Genomic DNA, 19,584 nt, shown 5'->3' on the forward strand with positions numbered 1-19,584 from the left:
AACGGAACACCACTGCTCAATTGATCGACACCCACTGCGGAAGATGCGCCTCGCAGCTCTGACAGGCGTCTTCACGCTCAGCCTGGCCCTCCCCGGGCCCCGTCCGAACCCTCTCACCGTACATTCGAAGCGAGCCAGCGACTTGGAGGTGGTCCTCCTCGCAGACACGAACTGCGACGGTGAAATCAACGAATTAGACCGTTTTGGCAAGGAGACATGGAAAGCCGGCTCCGGCGCGCTATTTCTAGCCAACATTGCCGATACGGACCGCCGCTGTTCATCGCAGATCACGGGAGAATGCGCCAAGAAAGTTGGCGACATCTTTCGTGAGAACTTTGTAGAGTCCCCCGAGCCGACACTGCTTGGGAAATCTTGGCAGGAGTGGAATGACGAGAGATTTGCGCTTCAGGACGCTCAGGATCAAAACGGCCTCGAAAAACTGGACGCCTTCCTAAGTGGCCCCGAGGCAGACTCGTACATGATCGAACATTTCAAGTGGAGTTGGGCAAAGAGCGATGATGCGCTTCTCAGTCTTTGCCATGATGCCTCGGACAATTTGCTGCGGAATCCGGCGCTGCTCGCCCCGCTTCGGACTCTTCCGAACCCGGGGCTAAGCGCCGACGCAGCCGGCTCAATCTCGGTCTCGAACGAGGCCGCCGCTTCCAAGGTCCGTATCTTCCACAAAAAGGGGGACAGCTGGTTGTATGTGGGCCCGGACTACACCTTCTCGGCCAGTGATATCAAGGCCGGACTGGAGCTCGGCTTGGATGGCCGTGATGTTCGCCGCCCAGACGGGTGGGATGGGAGGGCCCTGATCACGTTCACCGTTCGGGATGGGGAAAGGACCGCTACAGACTCGGTGCAACTTCGCGTCGCTCCTGTCTTGACACACCACCATGACCAGCTCGCCAAACAGCTGTACGTGTCAAGCAATGGCCAGGTGAACCAGAAGCAGTTCGTTGAGGACCTACAGATCCTAGCTAGCAAGACTGGGATGGAGAGCCCCATGTACGTCTTTGACCAAAGGGAGTGTAAACTCGAGTATTACCCCGACATCTGGACGCAGGACTTCTTCGAACCCGGCTACATGAGCATCCCGGGCGCTAACGGCCCCGTCAGTTTGCGTGTCATGATCCGTCCCTCGCAGTACAACCGTGCGACTGGTCGCAAGCTCTTCCAAGAGCTTCGTTCCAGCGAAATTGGTGTGGTCCAGCACTTTGTCACCGGCACTGAAAGTGGAACCGCCGAGTCGATGGGTAATCTAGAGACGATCCCGCCGTATACACATAATGGCAAGGCGTATCCGGCCGGGCGCGCCATCATGGGGGTGCATAAAAAAAAGAAACCAGCCATGTTGGCTTTCCTCGAGGCCCAGGAGGTGCAGCAGCCGCTCCAGCTTGACACCTCATGGCTCGAGGTTGGTCACATCGATGAGTTCCTCCAATTCCTGCCGGCCAATTCCAAGCGCAAGTGGGCCATGGTGGTCAATGACCCAAAGGCCGGCCTCGAACTCCTCCAGAAGGCGGAACAAGCAGGCCACGGTGCCATGCCGGCCGTCTCTCGCCCCGGCATCTCCTCAGGCCCGGCCACCAAGTTCTGCACCCCCATTCATACTATCGAACAGGTCTTACAGAGGAAGGATTTCCTCGCCTATCAGGAAAGCTGCGCCAACGCAATCCAGCAAAACATCGACCTCATCAAGCAAGAGACGGGTATAACCGACGCTGAGATCATCCGCCTTCCGGTACTCTACTACCCAATAGCGATGTGTGAGAACAAGAGCAGGTTGTCAGGCCGCTACCAGCCCCGCACTAAGGAATCACCGGTGAACCAAGAGACGGCAGGTGTTATAGAGCAGCTGGACAGGATCCCCGGTTCTATCGATGACGCGCTACCTGACGAACTCCTCCCTAGGGAAGAGAATTTGTGGCCGGTTAGCACACTGTATCCTAACATTATAAATGGCATTGTGCTGCTCGACCGCAAGGTGGTAGCGCCCAACCCGTGGGGTCCCGTCATCGACGGCAAGGATATCCTCGTTGAAGCCACTAATGCAGCTTACGCCAAGGTCAACTTCACGATCGAGTACATAGATGATTGCCACTTGTACAATGGAGGTGGTGGCCTGCACTGCGCTACAAATACTCTTCGTGAGATGACCGCCCGGTGGTGGTAGCTATCGATTATATGATGGAATACGGAGGTCTCGTTCAATATAAATACTGAATATGTCGCACTGACCGCGCATAAACCTACTGGGAGAGTCTACAATGTGGGTAGCTGTATATGTCATTCGAGAGTATACATGCATGACTAGTGTTGGCACCTTGATCACCGTCACGTTGAGCGGCCTACGAATGATTGTTGACGAGTGCATATTTGCCTCACGTCGCTTTTTAATAAGATATTTGTGAAGAAGAGCTATAGAGCCAAGACGAATGGCTAGCTTCAGGAAAGAGTTGACTATGCGGCGGCGCCTGTGCAGACCCACGAGCAGACCTACCTAGTGGACACTGGTCATACAAAAAGGGCGCTACAATACGATGATCTCAGCAAAAGTCCAGAGAAAGCGTAAAGAGGTCATGGTCATCTACAATGGCATCATTACGATACTTGGAGATGCCATTGACTGTATCAAGTCCCATGGCCGCAAGGGTCTTCCGTCAGATTGGGTATATCAAAACCCACTGCATCGAGCCCAACTCTACCACCACTGCTCCCGGAAAAACAATGAGCCATGGCAACAAGCACCACACTAGCTTCTGAGACGAAATTGGGCTGGTCCTTCGATAGGCCGTCACTGAGGAGCATAAAGGTACCGTCCAGTCTCAAGACTCTAGACATTCCTGGGTTGAAGGTCGGCGGAATGAGCAAACTCTTGCTTGGGAGACATCATTATGAGCCGGTGGAGAAGGTTAATCAGTACAAACCTGCCTCCCCTAACTCGATCAGACAAACCCGAGAGCGCTAATTGCGAAGAGCGTGGCCTCTTCTATAGTATGGTATTGACGGTCTTGATCCAACTCAACCTACTTTCGATAGGGAGCTATCATTTGTTGACCAGAAATTACGAGTTGCAACTAGCGTACTGAATGATTGACGCCTCGGCCAAATCTGTCGCCAAACCGAGAGAACGGACAAGTCAAGTTTTGTGTCACAAAGAAGGTTACAAAAGTGCCCAAGTGTAAGCTAGTTATTAGTTACCGGAGGCGAATTTCTTACGAATAGTACCTAGGAATAACACGTTCTTCTACTAGGATCAAGATCTTGCTGTTTCTATTGGAGTTTAATTATCTTATGATATCTATAGTACTTTACAAATTAACCTTTTATAGGTCTTTGTAGTCTTTAAGTCGATCAGAGCATAATTTCCATACGTTGTAATAAAGATCACGCCATACAAAGTGAACCTTGGTCAGGACTGCTATGGAGTAGTAGGCAGGCCTGAAGAAGCATTGATCAGGGCTATGGGTCTCCCTTGTGTAGCACTCCCGTCGGCTTTTTTTGTAATATCTAACTTACAAAGTGTTGGTCGCTAGGGTGTGTAGGTTGCTCGCAGAGCTTGGGTGTGGACTGCATCCCTTAGCCGTAAATAAAGAATATCGGCAGGCCGCACATTGAAAGATTAAAATGACTGTAGATACCAGCCTAGTCATACTAGTTTATATATCAAGTAGGGGGAGTTTTGAGAGACATTCCTGCAGTAGGGGAGAAACAGTCAATTGAATGTATTATCGTGTTGGTGATGTGCACAAGTCACCCTGGCCCTCTTCGTTCCTGCGCTGGCCTATATGGCTAACTTTGGCTTCTGCATCACCACATCAATCGCACCATCTCCTGACACCAATTTCTGCTTGGAGCTGCTCTCTTATAGCTTCCTTTTCTTCATCGCTCCGCTTCGCACACCACGAGGTATAACTATATGAAAAACATTAACGTTGCCCCCCCTGTTCTCCTGTAACACTCACCTAGCAGATGCAGTTGACTGCGTTACCGTTAACACGGCAGCAATTAGATCTACTGCAGCGACCTACGAGCTCTGGCTTGCCCAGAGTTGAGCACACGTAGATGCCGCCGTCTTCACCTTGAACACCCTGGTTACCGCAGTAATGCTTGCCAGGCGTGCAAGTTTGGGCAGCCGCTAGAGCAGCGACAGCAATGATGAAGCCGAGTTTGAATGAAAGCATGTTGGCCGAGTGTTTTATGAGTAGAGTATTTATGAACAGGGTGGTTTATGAGTAGATTGGAGTAGATGGGTTGTAAAGTCCTGTCGAGGGAGCGAGAAGACGTCGACCTTTATACTCTTTTGAACAAAACAAAATAATCACTCGGCGACTTGTGGCAGTTTGGTAATCGAAGCAAAGAAGAAGAAACCAAACGCGGTCCTCAGCCAGTCGTATCACAAGCCAATCAAAGCCACACAAAGCGGCTTCAACTCGTCTCTTTCACGAGCGAAACAAGGAACAATGCACGCTAGTCGGCCGGAGCTACGAAGATAAATAAAATAGGGCTTTCAGTCATCCATATTACGAACGGAGCAAAAACGCAAAGCAGCTTTATAGTGGCCATTTTACGAACAGAGCAAAGTAGTACAAGGCGGCTTAGGAAGGCCCGTGAGAGAGCTGATGTGAAAGCCGCTTTGTCGCCTGAACAGGCAGACGGTTAGACAAGTACACATTATTTTACATGAGCTATCAACCCTGCCTTATTGTCTAGCATAACTATAGTAGCGTTATATTAGGGTCTATGCTCTGGTCTATCTGTTTTCTTCGGTCGGCAGTGATCGTATGTCCTGCTCAGCTTGGTCGGACCGGTTTCCCACCACAAATAGACCCATGCTGACCCGGTACACCTTCCGCACGTTGAGGCTAGGCACCGGAAGCTATATCCTCAAAGGTCCGAAAGGGCGGATAAAGAGTATATACTAATTTCTAGAAGACAGAAACTATTTAATCTAGACTCTTTATATTACTTTCCTACCCTTGCGATACGATCTGCTGCACTTCGCCAGCTTTTGTTACCAACTAGTGTTAGTGCGTAGCGCCCGCTTTTTGATGCAGTAGCCTGCTACAAACAGCTGCTTTACGGCAACGAAGTAAAATAAAACTACACTTTTAGTTTGAGGAATTCTGTCTTACAGATATAACTCTGATGTTTCCAAGTTTCTTTGTGTCTATAGCCGTGTTAGTAGGCTGATGGTCCATGACATGTGGAAGCGCTGCCTTTGTGCAAGCAGGCACGTACCGCAACCATTGCCGCCTGCAATCAATACGTGCTGGCCTCTCAGCCTCCTCCTTTCACAGCTTCACCCTACTAGCCTCACCAATATCATCAGCACCCACCCCTCTCCGTCGCATTCGATTCAATAATCAAGCCACGGGAAGCAACATTCTTTCCCCACACCAGAACGCTTTGATCTCGCTCAGATGAAACGGTGGGCCAGCAAGGCCGACAATAGGGTTTGGTTGACTGTATCCCGATGGCTCTCATCATTGACGAGGAAGGAATCACCATGCACCACAACAGCAAAAACTCATGAATCTCTCCCCCCAAACCCTCGCGAATTAATTGCGAAACGGACCGTGTACGAACTGCCGATTTTAAATCGCAGGGTCCACCCAGAGGGAGACGAGCCTCTCAAGGCTCTCCAGCGAATCTACGAGCATCTGCTTCTGGACCAGTGGCTCGAGATTCGAAATGAATTCGAAGCATTTTGGTACCACAATTCCTGGGCCATATGCGAAATACCAGACCCAAAAGACCCTGACCCGGAACGGTATGCGTGCCTGGCTTGCATCCCGAAGCTCCTGCGAGTCGCGTTTAACCAGCGCATCCGGTTTGGGCTGCCAAGAGACGCGCCGCCAATTTTTACCGGCAAGATGATGGAGGAGTGGAAAACCCGCGACAAGCAGTTCGAGGAGCTACCTGTGTGGGTAGAAGGCGTGCCGCCAGTTCGGGACCTGCTTGCGATTCCGCACTGGGACAATAGCAAAAGGGACTTTGTTACTTTGACAGGGTTTGAGGACGAGGGCGCCTCGCCCGAGTGTGCAAGCAAGAACATACTTATTCTGCAACCTCATATACATTTCATGTAACTGCAATGACCACAACTAATGGACTAACTAATACAGAAATAGACCCCGACCGGCCAAGTTCCATCTGGCGCTGAAGGGGCGTTGACGTTCCAGGTGCAGATACGGTCTGAGGTAGCGGGCTGCGTCCTCATGTCATGGGCTCGACAGCGTCTCGTCGAAATACGACCCAGCTGTGCGGATATGGCATACGGCCACGGGGCGGCGTAGAGCCGAAGGCCGCCCGCGCTGCTCGTGTTGTCGTAGACGACGACATTCTGCTCAAAGGCGACGCTGGCAAGCTTGGACTGATTCGCGGCACCGAGGGGCAGCTGTGCCGCGTTGTTGAACCACTCCGCGCACAAGATACCACCGGTTCGGCGATTGGTATGCCGGGCCGCCACGGTCAGAGCTCGGTGTCGCGAGTCGTCCGGGTGAGGCAGGAAGAATTCAGTGTCGTGGGTGCTGGCTCTGGAAACGAGATAGACAGTGTTAACGGCGCCACCGACAGTGACACCCTGTCTTACCAGAGCGGCAGACATTTCGTCGAGGGCCTGTTAGAGGACGTCACGAGTCAGCTCGAAAAACAGGTGCTCGATCGGACGGCCCTGCTCGTCTCGATAAATCGGTGGCACCATGACGGGGCCGCCGGATGGCGAGCTGGTGGCCGGTTGCACAGGATGACGGGTGGTCGTATCTCAACGTCATTGTTAGATGCGCCGGTCGAGCAGCACGCACCCATCGTAGTGAGAGTGTGGCAAGACTGACGGGTCTGGTTTTTTCCTCTATTTCAAAGGGGAAATGCTTGCAAAAGTGGTAATATGGATAGACCATGCATTCCCCAAGAAAGCCAGAGTCGAAATTTCTGTTATTTACCTATTCACCTTCGAATAGGAGCGGCCGCCTTGTTGGCTGTTTACACCAAGGTCAAGGACATCTGCCTCCTCCGCTCACACTGGACCAGCGCCATCCACGGCCTCGTAACATTATACTAACGTAGCCTTCGCGATTGGCTGCACATTACATCATGCTATTCGGCTGGCGGCTATGCAGGGACACCTCATGATGTACAGCTAGGCGGCTGGTGGCCTTATTAGTGATCGTTGGACAACTTTTTGGCGACACTACAGCTGACGTAGGTAAAAGAATACCTGCTAGTAGAAAAATACTTCTTCTAGAACAAGGAAAGAAACGCATATTAGATTATAAGATAATTATCATAAAATAAACACGTATATTATCTATTTATATTTATTTGTGTCATAAATATAATTCCTATAATTGATTAAGGGATTTTAAATTTACTTCTAAAAATATTTACTACTTTTAGAGCTATATATAATATGAGTTATAATTAATATTCTAGCTTTATTTCTTAATTATGATAAGATATAATATGCAAAGTTCGTCTAATAATATATTTTACTAATATAGTTCTCTCAATCAATAGGAGATTCGTAGTCAGAACTGTGAACTAAAGTTTTTGAAATCTATTATCTACTTTAACATTGAATTATCTATAAAATAAGCATTTTTATTAAATTCTATCTTTCAAGGTTAAAGAAATTAAAGAAAAGGCGAACTATCTTACATTAAGATTTCTATATTCAAAATATATTTATAGAATCAACTGTCACTAGTTTAAGTTATTGTGAGTTCCTTTAGGGTAGCGCCTTTCTTTTTTTCCCGTTATCAAGTGTCACTCACTGTCATTTTTAGGCGCCCAGTTTCCCACAACATCCCCTGAACCACCCACCACCACCATGTGCATTTCCCTCTTGCGATTCCATTTTACCTACCTAACACACAGCCAGAAATGTATTGACTAAACCAATTCGCAAGGGATACTTGATGAGGATCACCTAGCTGCATCTTGGGCCACGTGAGGGCCGGCCGACTCCGTTTTTAGATCAACAACAGAACAGCGGCTTCTCATCACCTCTTCGTCGACTGTTAGCCATGGCTAGGACAATCAGTGCACCGATGCCAGCGTGGCAGACACCTCAGCGTTCGTCCTGGCAACGCTTTCGCGAGAGCCCGGCGCTATTCATCGCGCAGCACCTCTACCGACACAGGGCGCTGCCGCGGCGCGCGCCCGACCCGGAGAGTCCCGTAACCGTCGTGTGCATCTCCGACACTCACAACACATAGCCCGCCGTGCCGTCCGGCGACGTCCTCGTCCACGCCGGGGACCTCACCGTTCACGGCACCTTTGCGGAGCTGCAGGCGCAGCTCGCCTGGCTCAACGCCCTGCCGCACAGATACAAGGTTGTCGTCGCGGGCAACCACGACCTGCTCCTCGACCCGGCGTTTGTGGCGCGTTCGCCGGACCGCATCTGCGAGGAAGAGGGCGCAGCGCGGCGCGACCTCGACTGGGGGAATGTCGTTTACCTGAATAATACGTCGGCGCGGCTGACGTTTCCTGGCGGGAGGGTTGTGCACGTATTTGGATCGCCGTGGACGCCGAGCTTCGGGAACTGGGCGTTTCAGTATCCAGAGGTACGGATGGTGTGGCCTGAGATGGTACCGCCGGACGTGAATATCTTGCTGACGCATGGGCCACCGAGGGGCCATCTTGACAACGGGGGCAAAGGCTGTCCTCAACTCATGAAGGAGATTTTACGGGTGCGGCCGGAGCTGGTGGTCTTTGGCCATATTCACGCTGGTCACGGGGAGGAGCGCCTGTTGTATGATGGCTTTCACAGGGCATACAGCGAGATCATGGGTGGCAAAGAAACATTACTTTCAGCGATGAAGATATTATTCTGGTTCTGCATCTCGCGTGTCTGCAGGATGGCTGGCTGGCATGCCATGACGGAGACGACGATGGTGAATGCTGCGGTTGTAGGAGAATCGATGCATCATGTGAACTATAATGGCATTGTTGTCAAGGTATGAGTTTTAATACCCGACAAGTAATGCGGCACCGCCAACAACGTAGGAACCATGTTATGTCTTCGACGAGTTTAAGAAAGGACGAGTAATCTCTCGAGGCGTCGGTGGCGAGGCATAGGTAATGTACTCTAGACTAAGAATCGTACATGAGTCGGAAGCATGCATCCGGTAGTAATGGAATCTTGGTTTCATTTCTATTTTGTCTAGGCAACGTGCCTCATGTCACGCGTTGATTCCGTCCTCCGTGGGCTTGGCCCGGCATAACGCCGCCGGCCTCCCTCTATTATAGTGGTAGGTGGCCTTCCCCATAACCGCTATAACGCTTAACTGTAGTATTACAGAGGCTTATTTATACATATGATATTACATTAATGATTTGTTTCTATAATAAAAAAACTAGGATTATTATTAATAAATCCTTAGTACTTAATAGTGGCTTATTACCTTTCTTAGGGTAAAAGAGTTATTTTTATAATAGTTATGTTATTATCAAGTTGTAGTACCATAGACAGCCGGCCTTCACCCCCTGCTGGCCGGCACCCCCTACAGTACCTAACTGCGCAAGCAGTCGCTATGTGGCACGTGTAGCACCCTGATTCCCTTAATCAGCAGCACCGTTCAACATTCCCCCATTGTTGCACTGAAGACTTCTTAATGTCAAAATGAGCGAAGAATATTACGAAAAGCGTCTTGACGATTTTACGCAACGAAGAAGCGAGTTCTTACAGCTAGTCTCTGCCCAAGACTCTCAGCAGCGGCCCTGCGACAACTTCTGCCCTCCTGGTTCGACCACATTTGTCAAATGCGGGAGCTACCACGCGTGCATCTTTGTCCAATTCAGCTCATTGGAACGGCGTGTCCTACGGATACCGTTCGAATGTCGCAATGAAAGCTTGCCTCTTCGCCAGAAGGTGATGCAAGGTGAAATTCTGGCGATGAGGTACATTCACTTGCGATTTGAACACGACAAGATCCAATGCGATGCAGAGTGGTGTCTGAGAAAACCGAAATACCTGTCCCCAAGGTATATCCTGTAGACCTTACTGAAGACAACATCATACAATCGCCATATTCCATTCTCAGTTACCACGAGGGCAGATTTTTACAGGATATGCTAGAAAACCAATTTCTTAACACACAAGTCTTTATGGAGGCTCTGCGTATTTGGACGGAGTTGTCAAAGCTCAAATTCCCTGCGATTGGCTCTCTTGCTTTACCAAAAGATACAAAAAGCGGACTTCTGGACTGCAATGTCAACGATATCTGCGTGGGCGGCCGCCCACTTACCAGGGAGATTGTCAGTCAGGAGCTGGCAGGATATCAACCAGGAAGGTTCATCGGCCCGACTACTACGTATAAAACCACTTCTGAATTGATCGATGATCTGACGCTGAAATCACTAAATGCGCTTGAAAAAACCGAGCAACCAGACATGGAAGAGGCCGCTGAAGCTTACGCAAGGGCCAAATATGGCAACGTCTATAAAAAGCTATACTGCAGGGAGGAAGAGAATTTTTGTCTATTCCATGGCGATATTATACTCCATCCAACCAATATTATTTTTGATGATGACTATAATATCGTCGCGGTAATTGACTGGGAGCAATCATGGGTAATGCCTGCAGAGCTCATATGCCCTCCAACATGGCTGCTTGTGAACTACGATATGATGATGGCGAAATCCGCGAGCTTTAATCGGTTGGCCAGATTATTTACATATGAGGCCGTGCGAGATGGGAGAAGAGATCGAGACTACGCCGTGGAGACCGCGAGGACGATAGCGCTTCTAAACCCAAGCACGAGGAACAGAGTTGTCTGGAAGGCTGTGCGAGAGGAACACGTATTAGCTGGTGAAAATGCACAGACGGTTGTGGCAAAGACTGGGGAGGCCCGCGTCAAATCTGTGTGGCGAAAGATTCGCAATGCTGGACAGCGCTTTATCCGGTTCCGAAACAGGACGGTTGCAATAATTAATTGAACATGTCACTGTTATCTGGTAGTTGAAGGCGTAAAGCCCCCATCGCCATACATGTCCAGTGCATTCCTATACCATATGTCCCAATCGAATGCTTGTTCCCCCGTAGCGGCTTTCCACCATCCGCTGAAAACTCTGGTAAAGTTTTCCCCATCCTCGGGGTTCGTCTCTATCACTTGGTCGACTCTAAAGTGGAGCTTCTGCGCAACCAACGGAGCGAGGTCCGACTTGGTCTCTTCCTGAAGGATCTTAGCAAGGCGCTTCTCATCCTCGCTTGGTGTGGAGAGGCCTTCATGGTACACCTCTCGCAGGTTGTACAGCAATAGAGGCGACTGGAAAGCCGCGCCTTTGGCCGTAACAATGGCCAGCTCCAAATCTATAATGCCTGTGATGTTGTAGTCAGCATCAACTAGGAAATTAACATCTCTAGAGTCGACATGGCGCAAGAAGAAAGGACCCCGCTCGCTTCGGGGGAGGCGGTCAAGGAGACTCCTGTATACAAGGTATTGGTCCAGGGGTGCAGATGGTGCAATCTTCCCCGTCTTGATGAGACCAATTTTATGCTGGACCAAGGCCCTGTAGTAGTCGTCCATATTATCGAATGGACCAAACGGCACTGCACGCCCACTCGAGTCGTAATCGAAAAATGCCGGACCAACTTCTGGCTGGCCTGCCGACGACGATGATGGTTGTAGGCGCCCAAGTGCTCCAAGAGGACGCTTCTCCAGCTGGGTATAAATGTCGGCTAACTGACGCATGAACTTTTCCCTCTGTGCTTGACCCGCTTCGTGCCAAGCCAACGGCTTCCCCGCAAGCTTTTCGACTAGAATGTATCCAGCGCCAACGGCGTTGGATGGATCCTCGTCATCGGCATAGTCGTAGACGCGTGGAACTGGGACAGCAGCTTCGGCCAGAAAGCGATATGTGGCGAATTCACTGCGACGGTCAAAGTTTCTCTCCTCCACCGGAGGTGCGTTGTGGTTGGGCAGCCGGAATCGTGCTAGCCAGACTTTTCCATCGTCAAATACGATTGAGCCATGGTAGTTGCGTCCCCCAACGACGTCCATGTTCAAGTATGCTTGATTGGCTGCTGGAAGACTGACGGTACATCTCATTCCGTGACGCAAAGTTTCGGCACGCTCGCGGAGGGCATTGCCGTCGATGCTGTCTATCAGGGCGGAGATGATCTTCTCGCCTGCCGTTCGTCGGGATGCGTTGAGCTTTCGGAGCCTAAACTCGTCACCAGACACGTAGATTCTGTGGATTTCCTATTACAAGGAGGGGCAATGTCAGCTTTATCTCGGCCTCGCTCAATCATTCATGGTCTCTATACAAACCTCTTTTGTCAGACACGTGTGCAAAGTTGAGACGGCATGCTCTCCGCAAAAATGTTGGTGGCATTGTTCACATTGCCCGAGAAGCGTCCACAAAGCGGGACGGCGACATGCCTGAGCTGCGCAAGGCCACTTCATCATGGCCTTGACTAATTATCTTGAGAAATTCTAGAGCTTGTAGAATACGTAGGGCTTTAGAATCTCGCAGGCAGCCAGGGGTCGTCACAGGTCGAGGATACGTCGCGTGACTGGATCAGACATGATTGGACTGATCCGAACAGACTCGTCAGACAGACTCAACCTGATCCAGCTTGACGGATCAGACGGGGTCGGACTGATCCAGTGGCCTGGTGGACAGGCAAAGGCACCTAGCACGCGGGAGTGGGGTGTTTTCTGAACATGTATTAATGGGAGAAAGATGTTTTGAGTTTATTTAGACACCTCCAATAGGGGCAAGTCATGTCTACTGGGTATACATTTGACCGTGTCACATAGATACTTACGGGGCTGCCTTGAGCAATCTAGAGCGTTACAGTAGGGACATGTAGTAGACATTTTGCTGCGCCACAGCACCTTGTAGCGCTCCGTTCCAGTGGTTTAATAGCCTCGTAGGCAGTCACATGACAGAGACCCTATACAGCTCAAGTCCGTGATGCATAAACTTGTTTGTACAATCGGTCATTGTTGCACCCTTTCCTCATTCATGCTGCCCCATGTACTTATCCGTAGGCCCTTGTTAGTCTCACCTATTCACGTTGTACTTAGTACTGTGTGGCTACCTTGAATGGCGGGTGCAGTCGTGCGGAGTCCGGTCCGGACTCGTAGCGGCGCATTTGAGCCAAAGACGAATCGGTGCAATTAATGTCTAAAAGCAAGTGAGACAATAGAAAGTAGATTAAATAGAGAAGGTGACGCACAAGTAATTTATTCAAGTAAAGGATCTTTGTTAGGTTTATCGTTGCTTTTTAAGACGTCCAGGCACTATCCCACCCGATAACGTCTCCATGTATTTTAGTTGGATAGCACGGTAATCTACAAGAGGGGAGTCTGTCAAACAGAATTGGAGGGGGTGGAAAGGCAAAAAGGCGTCTTTAGGAAAACCAAGAGTGGCGGCACAGCGAGCCTCGTTGCCTGAAGCAGCCTGCAGTAAGGGCTGTGGGCGCTTACAGACGCAGTTGGATTGGTTGCCACGGGACGTTTGCTGTCCAGAGCTTTCGTAGACGGTGCTATTCTCTCCCTGACTATGGAATTGGGAGAGCAGTTCGCCTGCAGTTCGCCTGCGGCAGGTCCCTTGCAAGTCTGGCCCGTCTCTAGACACCAGCTCATCTGTTCCTACCTACCTATAAGCTATAGCACCACCACCCACGCCACGCCTCTGTACGTTCCCTTGCCGTGTTCACAACCAAAAAAAATACATCACCCTGATTCTCACTCGTCTCAGCTCCGTTCGCAGCCCCGACGTGATGACGACGTTCTACCGAGTACAGAGTAACAGCTCATTCACATTATACGATGACACCGGTTTCACCGCAAAGGGAAGCTACTACATGGATTATAGCCACTGGCTAAACAAGGGCAAGATTGAGCGTCATCTAGATTGGCAAGACCGTTCTGTTCAACCTACGCCTTTTATCTCCGTCTTTGATAACTTCGGTAGGAGTCTACCACCGCGCTGCAGGCAACCGCTAATGAAAGTCCTAGGTCAAGCACACGAGCGAGCAGGGCTCCTAAGGAGTCATAGCCACGAGGGGGTCTTTGTGGCCGCGATCCAAGTTCCTCGTCCCGAACAATCAACGATAGAAATCACATTCAGCGACAGGAATATTGGCTTGCCGGTACTACTACAAAACGACTTGGATAACACAACAACGTTTATCTCCACTCCAGAGGTTCGTAGGCATCTAGCTGTCGACCATAGGGTAAGCCAGGTCACCGAGTGGTTAGCTCTGCGACATATACCTGCAAATCTCATTACAGACATACGACACTACTAAAGCCCTTTACGGCTTATTCTGGGCCACCTCTGCTCGCGTCAAATAAACTGCTCGATTCCTCCTTAGAATCGTATGGCCAGTATCACTATAGAATTTAGAAACAGTGTCTGTGTAGTAGGTATATAGCCGTATTAGACGCCCACACTACAGCTCCCTTACCATAGAGGCGCACCGGTCTACCCAGATGGGGTCGTTGTCGCGAAATATGCGCGGCATGAAGACAGCCGGCTCTTTCCAGAGCGACATTACTTCTTTCCGTAATGCAAACGACTCCCGTATCGACATTACTCGCATTCGTCATTTCGCGGGCTATCTCTTGCCGCTTTGATCACCTGAACCCATCCAAGCTCCCGCAACACTGGGTTACTGGTATTAGCCTGAGGTAGACCTGCTCATTTCTCGTTTATGCACTCGCCGTGACCAATCAGTCGAGTTCGATAGCAAATGAGCGCCAATACATGCCTTCACGTACCCTAAAAACCATAAAGGAAGGTATAAAGGGTATGACATATCCCTACTCAAAATGCTTCTACCCTAGTCAAAGCCACCTGCAAATAAACTTCCCCTTCGTCAGTAAGTGGCTTACCAGTAGCTTCCTCCTTTTGCCCCTCCTCCCATACAGGGCAATAGCGATCGATTCTTTTGAGTTTGAAGTCGGCGCAGAAAGCGGCACCATATCGATTAATGACCATGAGAAACTACTTAGGATAGCCTACATCTATTGGCACATTTCTGAAGGAGCAGGTGGCGTTTTTGACGCTGTTAATAACCTTCAAGAGCGAGGCTGGTCATTTGGGCAAGACAACTTGAAGTTCAATCGGTACGACAGGTTTTACTCCCTTTTTTGCACTCTTCATTACTCAGTGGCAACTCAGTTCCCTTGACATATTTTACCTAACTCAACTAGGCTACGGTCATTTTCACCAAGGCGATGTCGAAGACGCTAGAGACTATTTCACAACTCATTTCGACGACTATTACAACGAATTTCGCGAACATATTACGCGAGATGTATAGAAAGAATACTTCTCCCCTAGATGTCTCCTACAGCCAGCAACGGCTCAATTTTAGCGCCCCCCCCCCCCCCCCCCCCCCCCCCAACCTACGCGACCTCCCCTCATCGAATGACCCGTATAGCATCCTGCGGGAGAAACTTGACGGATGCCATAACATGCTTCCACGATGGGCAGACACTATTATAAGCACATGCAGTATTATACCTGAAAATAATATTATTAGAATAGGCATTGAGACTCTACAAGAAACGATATCACGTCTCCGAGAGCACCATCCGGAGGTGCCAGCTTACTCAGAGACACAAACTCGCTTCTGGCTGAATCATATGCGCAACGATCGAGCTACTGGAGCAGGGCCCAGCAACTTCAGCATCTACGTAGCGCAGGGGGGGTGCGATGTATTAGACTGGGATAGGCACTACAGCCCCGCGCGATGGCACGCCACCAGCGCGGTCGCGCTTGAGCCGGATGTAAAGGGAAGCGATAGACCTGTAATTGGATTTTGCGGCTGGCCAGATGGTGGTACATCCTTCATGACCACGCAAAGGGGCTGGGTCTTTGAGCTGGGGAGCGAGGAAGAGGTCGAATTTCTGGCGGCCGTCGCCGCTCAAGAGACGGAAGGTTACAGCATGCACGATTTAAACTTTTATGCACGCTCACATATACTGTTAGCAGTGTTGTATCTTGCCTTTCTACCCACTTCTCAGCGCGAAGAGTATCGCCGAACATGAGACGCCAGTGTTTGGAAAAGGACAGGCTACGTGAGACAACCGTAGACGAGTGGATTGACAATGCCCTCGACTTAATGAAGCCCCATGCCTCGGAGCAAAAGGTGTTCCCATCGACCGAGAAGGACCGGATGAAGCTTTTCCGCCGGACTCTTGCAGAAAATGGGCAGGTGTTTGCGCGCGGAGGCTGGAAATTCGCCCAGCGGGGTCCTCCGCGCGGCTACAAGTTTGACCTGGAAGTTGCGAAGGAAAATCAGAAGCAAGCATAATCCACAGGGAGCCAGTGTATCCACGAAGAGGTCTGCGTTTGTGAATTTGCACGAGGTGCACTTTCACCATGTCTTGAGACAGGTCTACGTTGATCCCAGTGTGAGCCACCATCTGCTTGGCTTGCTGCAGACTACGGGGGCCCCGAAAGATGCAGTATAGACTGAGCATGAATTATCAAATACTCTCTGTTTAATCAACTTGTTTATTTTTCCTTGACGTGTTACCTATTTGCTTAGCTGGAACTCGGCGAGATTCCATCATAGCTCGAAGAGCTACGTCTTGTATATAGAGCCTGCCCTGCCTGAGGGGTGCCTACCGCCCTCCGACCCTGACATTGACACTTTTTTTTCTTCATGTTTACTAAAGTTATACCTCAGTGAGAAGAATATATATGTATATAAATTCAAGATCTGTTGAAAGATTTGTATAGTTAACTAGAAATTTTCAAGTTTTTAAAAGTTGTGCGGTGGTTTTCTAGGTGGTCAAAAAAGTAGTGTTGTGTAAAATAGGTTTTCGGCTGGTGGCCGACGTTAGTGTCGTGCCTGGTTCCTGCCACACATGCACCCACTCACCCAGGGATTATACATAGTAGCCGAAGAGAAGAGGCTATCACTTCGTGTATCCCTTTTAGCAGTGACGATGCCTCCGTTTCTTGTATGCGTTTGCACTAGGTTCCGTACCCCTGATTGACAGAATATTTACAGCGTGGCGACCTCCTATTGGCCGCCGTAGTCGGGTTCGTACTTGACTTGACAATTCGGTACCAGGCATTCGCCCGCTGCAGCACTCTGCTGTATCGTGCTCTCCCCTCTCCGCCTTCCCCCGTCTTCTCCTCTTCCCCTCACCTACCTTGACGCTTGCAGGTCCTAATTTCTTCCGGCCCTTCGGTAAAAATGGTTGCAATCCGCCTCACGACATAAAAAGGAAGTATCGGCCTCAGTCGTGTTGCGCAGAAACATGATATCGCGTCGTACAGTCTAACACACCACCGACATAGAACACCCCTCGATCAATAATGTGCAAGCAAGATGTTAGAAAGTATGCCTCGTGCTGCTGTGAGATAACAGCAGGGGCACAAGAGGATTGTGCTGATAAAGGGACCGATGAATGTGCTGGGGTGAAAATACGTGTTAACGTCGGCCACCCACTTGCGGGCCACCCCCCCATCCGGGCCGCCCTTTTACACCAAAATACACCTTTTTTTAACTTACTTTCTTATATTAAACTTCTAGAGAAAGAAATATATAATAATTCTTAATATATTATTTTAAAGAGGACCTTTTTAAAAGTTTATAGCTTTCTCTATTTTCTAAAATCTAAATAATATAAATTATTAGTAAAAGACTAGGAAAAGTACTCTGTAGTAAATTCTATAGAAATTTTACTTTTTCTTTTTTTAAAAATATCTTCTTATCTAAAAATATCTAAAGTCTATAATAAGTATAATAAAATCCTTTATAATAATAAAAGTCTATATTTTAAATTATAGAGCTTTAGAAAATATAGAATAATATTTATTAATAAAGTAAATTTTCTCTCTTATTAAATTTTCCTTACTTTTAATATTTTTAAGATAACTAATTAAGGACTTATTAAATAGACTAAGGACTTTAAATATAGATAATCTATTATATTAATTAGCTATACTAAAGATTTCTAGTATTTTAAAATTATCCTTAAATTCTAAGAATTAATAATAAAGTATTAAGGCTTATTAGTATTTTACTAGTAAACCTTAATATTTTTTAAAAATTTCTTAAAAGAATTATAAGAAAAAAAAATTAATTTAAGCTATAAAACTCTAGATATAGCTTTTTAATTATTATATAATAATTTAGTATATTAAATTATATTTTTATTATATATTAATATTCTATTATTTGATGTTAAAAAATGCCTATTTTAGTATAAAAGGGCGGCCCGGATGGGGGGGTGGCCCGCAAGGGGGTGGCCGACGTTAGTACTTGGTTCTCTGGCTGGTGCCCTAACCCCACCCCCCTTAGATTGACGCCGAGCTGCTCTTGTTTAGCAAGACATTCTTTTTAATGCTGCGATATCCTCATCAAGACTATATATACCGCTGGGGAATCGCCACTTCGGCATAAAGGGCGGAACAGAACTGCCAATTCGGCCCGCAAAACTAAAGTCAATCAAAACAAGATGGCCATCCTCGCCCTTCATTGTGTTGCTGGAGCTCAAGTCACCGTGACAGAAGCCTCCGCGGTGTAGCTGTTCAACCGATTCCTGGATTTCTCCCCAGCGTGCCGACGTTTCGCCTGGATCCAACCTGGCTAGTTCTTTCATCCTATAGCCGTGAATCGTACCGCGGCATGTAATGGGCTGACTATCGATTTCAATAGTTGAAAGTCCCGCGCTTCTGATTTCGGAAAGTATGCTGAATTCCCTGGTGATAAGACTGATTGCCAAATCATGGTCAGGATGTGCTAGCTTGGTAATGGGAAAGCAGTGGCCATCGGCTACTCGAATGGAGGCGTAAGTGCCATAGTCAAGAAGTCTAGTTTGTCGCCATAGCAGTTCGATTTCGGGGCAAAGCGTCATCTGGGTGGCCTCAAAGTTGGCGTTCCGCGCACGGCTGAAGTCCGTGAGGGAGGGGTATTGTTGAGAGCCACACCACATGATCAAAAATGGCGTGGACTCATATTCAACGATGCATTTGTATTTGCCACGGATTTTCGTCGCTTGGGGCGGCGTGATGGGCTTTGCTTCAGAGGTTGTAGAATGTGGGGAGTGACCAATAGTTTGAGAAGTAGACAGAAGCGCGACAAGGGGTCTTCGAAGAAAAAGAAAGCTCTCGAGTAGACGGGAGAGAGCGAGCTGGAGCAGGCGGACAGACTCCATGGTAGACCGTTGGTGAATAATTTGCCCTTCGTAGAGTCACCACTGATGAGGCAAAGCCTGTCCCGCTCTTTACAAAGGATTGCCGTGGGGCGTGACCTAAAGCGTAAAATGGAGTATACATAGCTACTAAGCTAGGACCTAAAATGCAAGGCCGCTTCAATATAGCACATAGATTTTAAATTTTAGCACATGACTATACTCTCTTAAATAGAGGACCTACTTTTATCAATTTACTAATAAAAGTCTAGGGATTCTTACTAGCATAGGTTAATGCTAGCCCCTTTATAATTAAAAGTTGTATTTAGAGCCGAACTACTTTACTAAGTAGGGATCAGTGTTAATTAAAGTGTGATAAATAAGAGAAGATAGCCCGTGAGTATATATGAGTGTATGTTCTACGATATAAACTGATTTAAATATAGAACTGAATTTCGATATAGAA

General features: G+C 48.6%; 6 protein-coding genes across 6 annotated transcripts; 4 read left to right on the forward strand and 2 right to left on the reverse strand.

Annotated features, from left to right (window-relative positions):
• Positions 1–43: 43 nt before the first annotated feature.
• Positions 44–2,176, forward strand: V2A60_004230 (uncharacterized protein; the record flags this gene model as incomplete). Its single annotated transcript, XM_083255551.1, has 1 exon — positions 44–2,176. The coding sequence occupies one exon, from the start codon at positions 44–46 to the stop codon at positions 2,174–2,176; it is 2,133 nt and encodes a 710-aa protein (XP_083111677.1).
• A 367-nt stretch (positions 2,177–2,543) lies between these two features.
• Positions 2,544–6,095, forward strand: V2A60_004231 (uncharacterized protein; the record flags this gene model as incomplete). The annotated part of the gene is made up of 2 exons (XM_083255552.1): positions 2,544–2,662; positions 5,612–6,095. The coding sequence occupies 2 exons, from the start codon at positions 2,544–2,546 to the stop codon at positions 6,093–6,095; spliced, it is 603 nt and encodes a 200-aa protein (XP_083111678.1).
• A 23-nt stretch (positions 6,096–6,118) lies between these two features.
• V2A60_004232 (uncharacterized protein) lies at positions 6,119–6,613 on the reverse strand (the record flags this gene model as incomplete). Its single annotated transcript, XM_083255553.1, has 1 exon — positions 6,119–6,613. One exon carries the CDS (start codon positions 6,611–6,613, stop codon positions 6,119–6,121), a length of 495 nt encoding a protein of 164 aa, XP_083111679.1.
• A 1,417-nt stretch (positions 6,614–8,030) lies between these two features.
• Positions 8,031–8,969, forward strand: V2A60_004233 (uncharacterized protein; the record flags this gene model as incomplete). Its single annotated transcript, XM_083255554.1, has 2 exons — positions 8,031–8,183; positions 8,223–8,969. 2 exons carry the CDS (start codon positions 8,031–8,033, stop codon positions 8,967–8,969), a joined length of 900 nt encoding a protein of 299 aa, XP_083111680.1.
• A 1,986-nt stretch (positions 8,970–10,955) lies between these two features.
• V2A60_004234 (uncharacterized protein) lies at positions 10,956–14,515 on the reverse strand (the record flags this gene model as incomplete). Its single annotated transcript, XM_083255555.1, has 2 exons — positions 10,956–12,209; positions 14,429–14,515. The coding sequence occupies 2 exons, from the start codon at positions 14,513–14,515 to the stop codon at positions 10,956–10,958; spliced, it is 1,341 nt and encodes a 446-aa protein (XP_083111681.1).
• A 1,497-nt stretch (positions 14,516–16,012) lies between these two features.
• V2A60_004235 (uncharacterized protein) lies at positions 16,013–16,282 on the forward strand (the record flags this gene model as incomplete). Its single annotated transcript, XM_083255556.1, has 1 exon — positions 16,013–16,282. One exon carries the CDS (start codon positions 16,013–16,015, stop codon positions 16,280–16,282), a length of 270 nt encoding a protein of 89 aa, XP_083111682.1.
• Between the last annotated feature and the right edge of the window lie 3,302 nt (positions 16,283–19,584).

This window comes from Cordyceps javanica, chromosome 2, assembly GCF_051103115.1.
Source record: "Cordyceps javanica chromosome 2, complete sequence".
In the NCBI taxonomy this organism is placed as follows: Eukaryota; Fungi; Ascomycota; class Sordariomycetes; order Hypocreales; family Cordycipitaceae; genus Cordyceps; species Cordyceps javanica.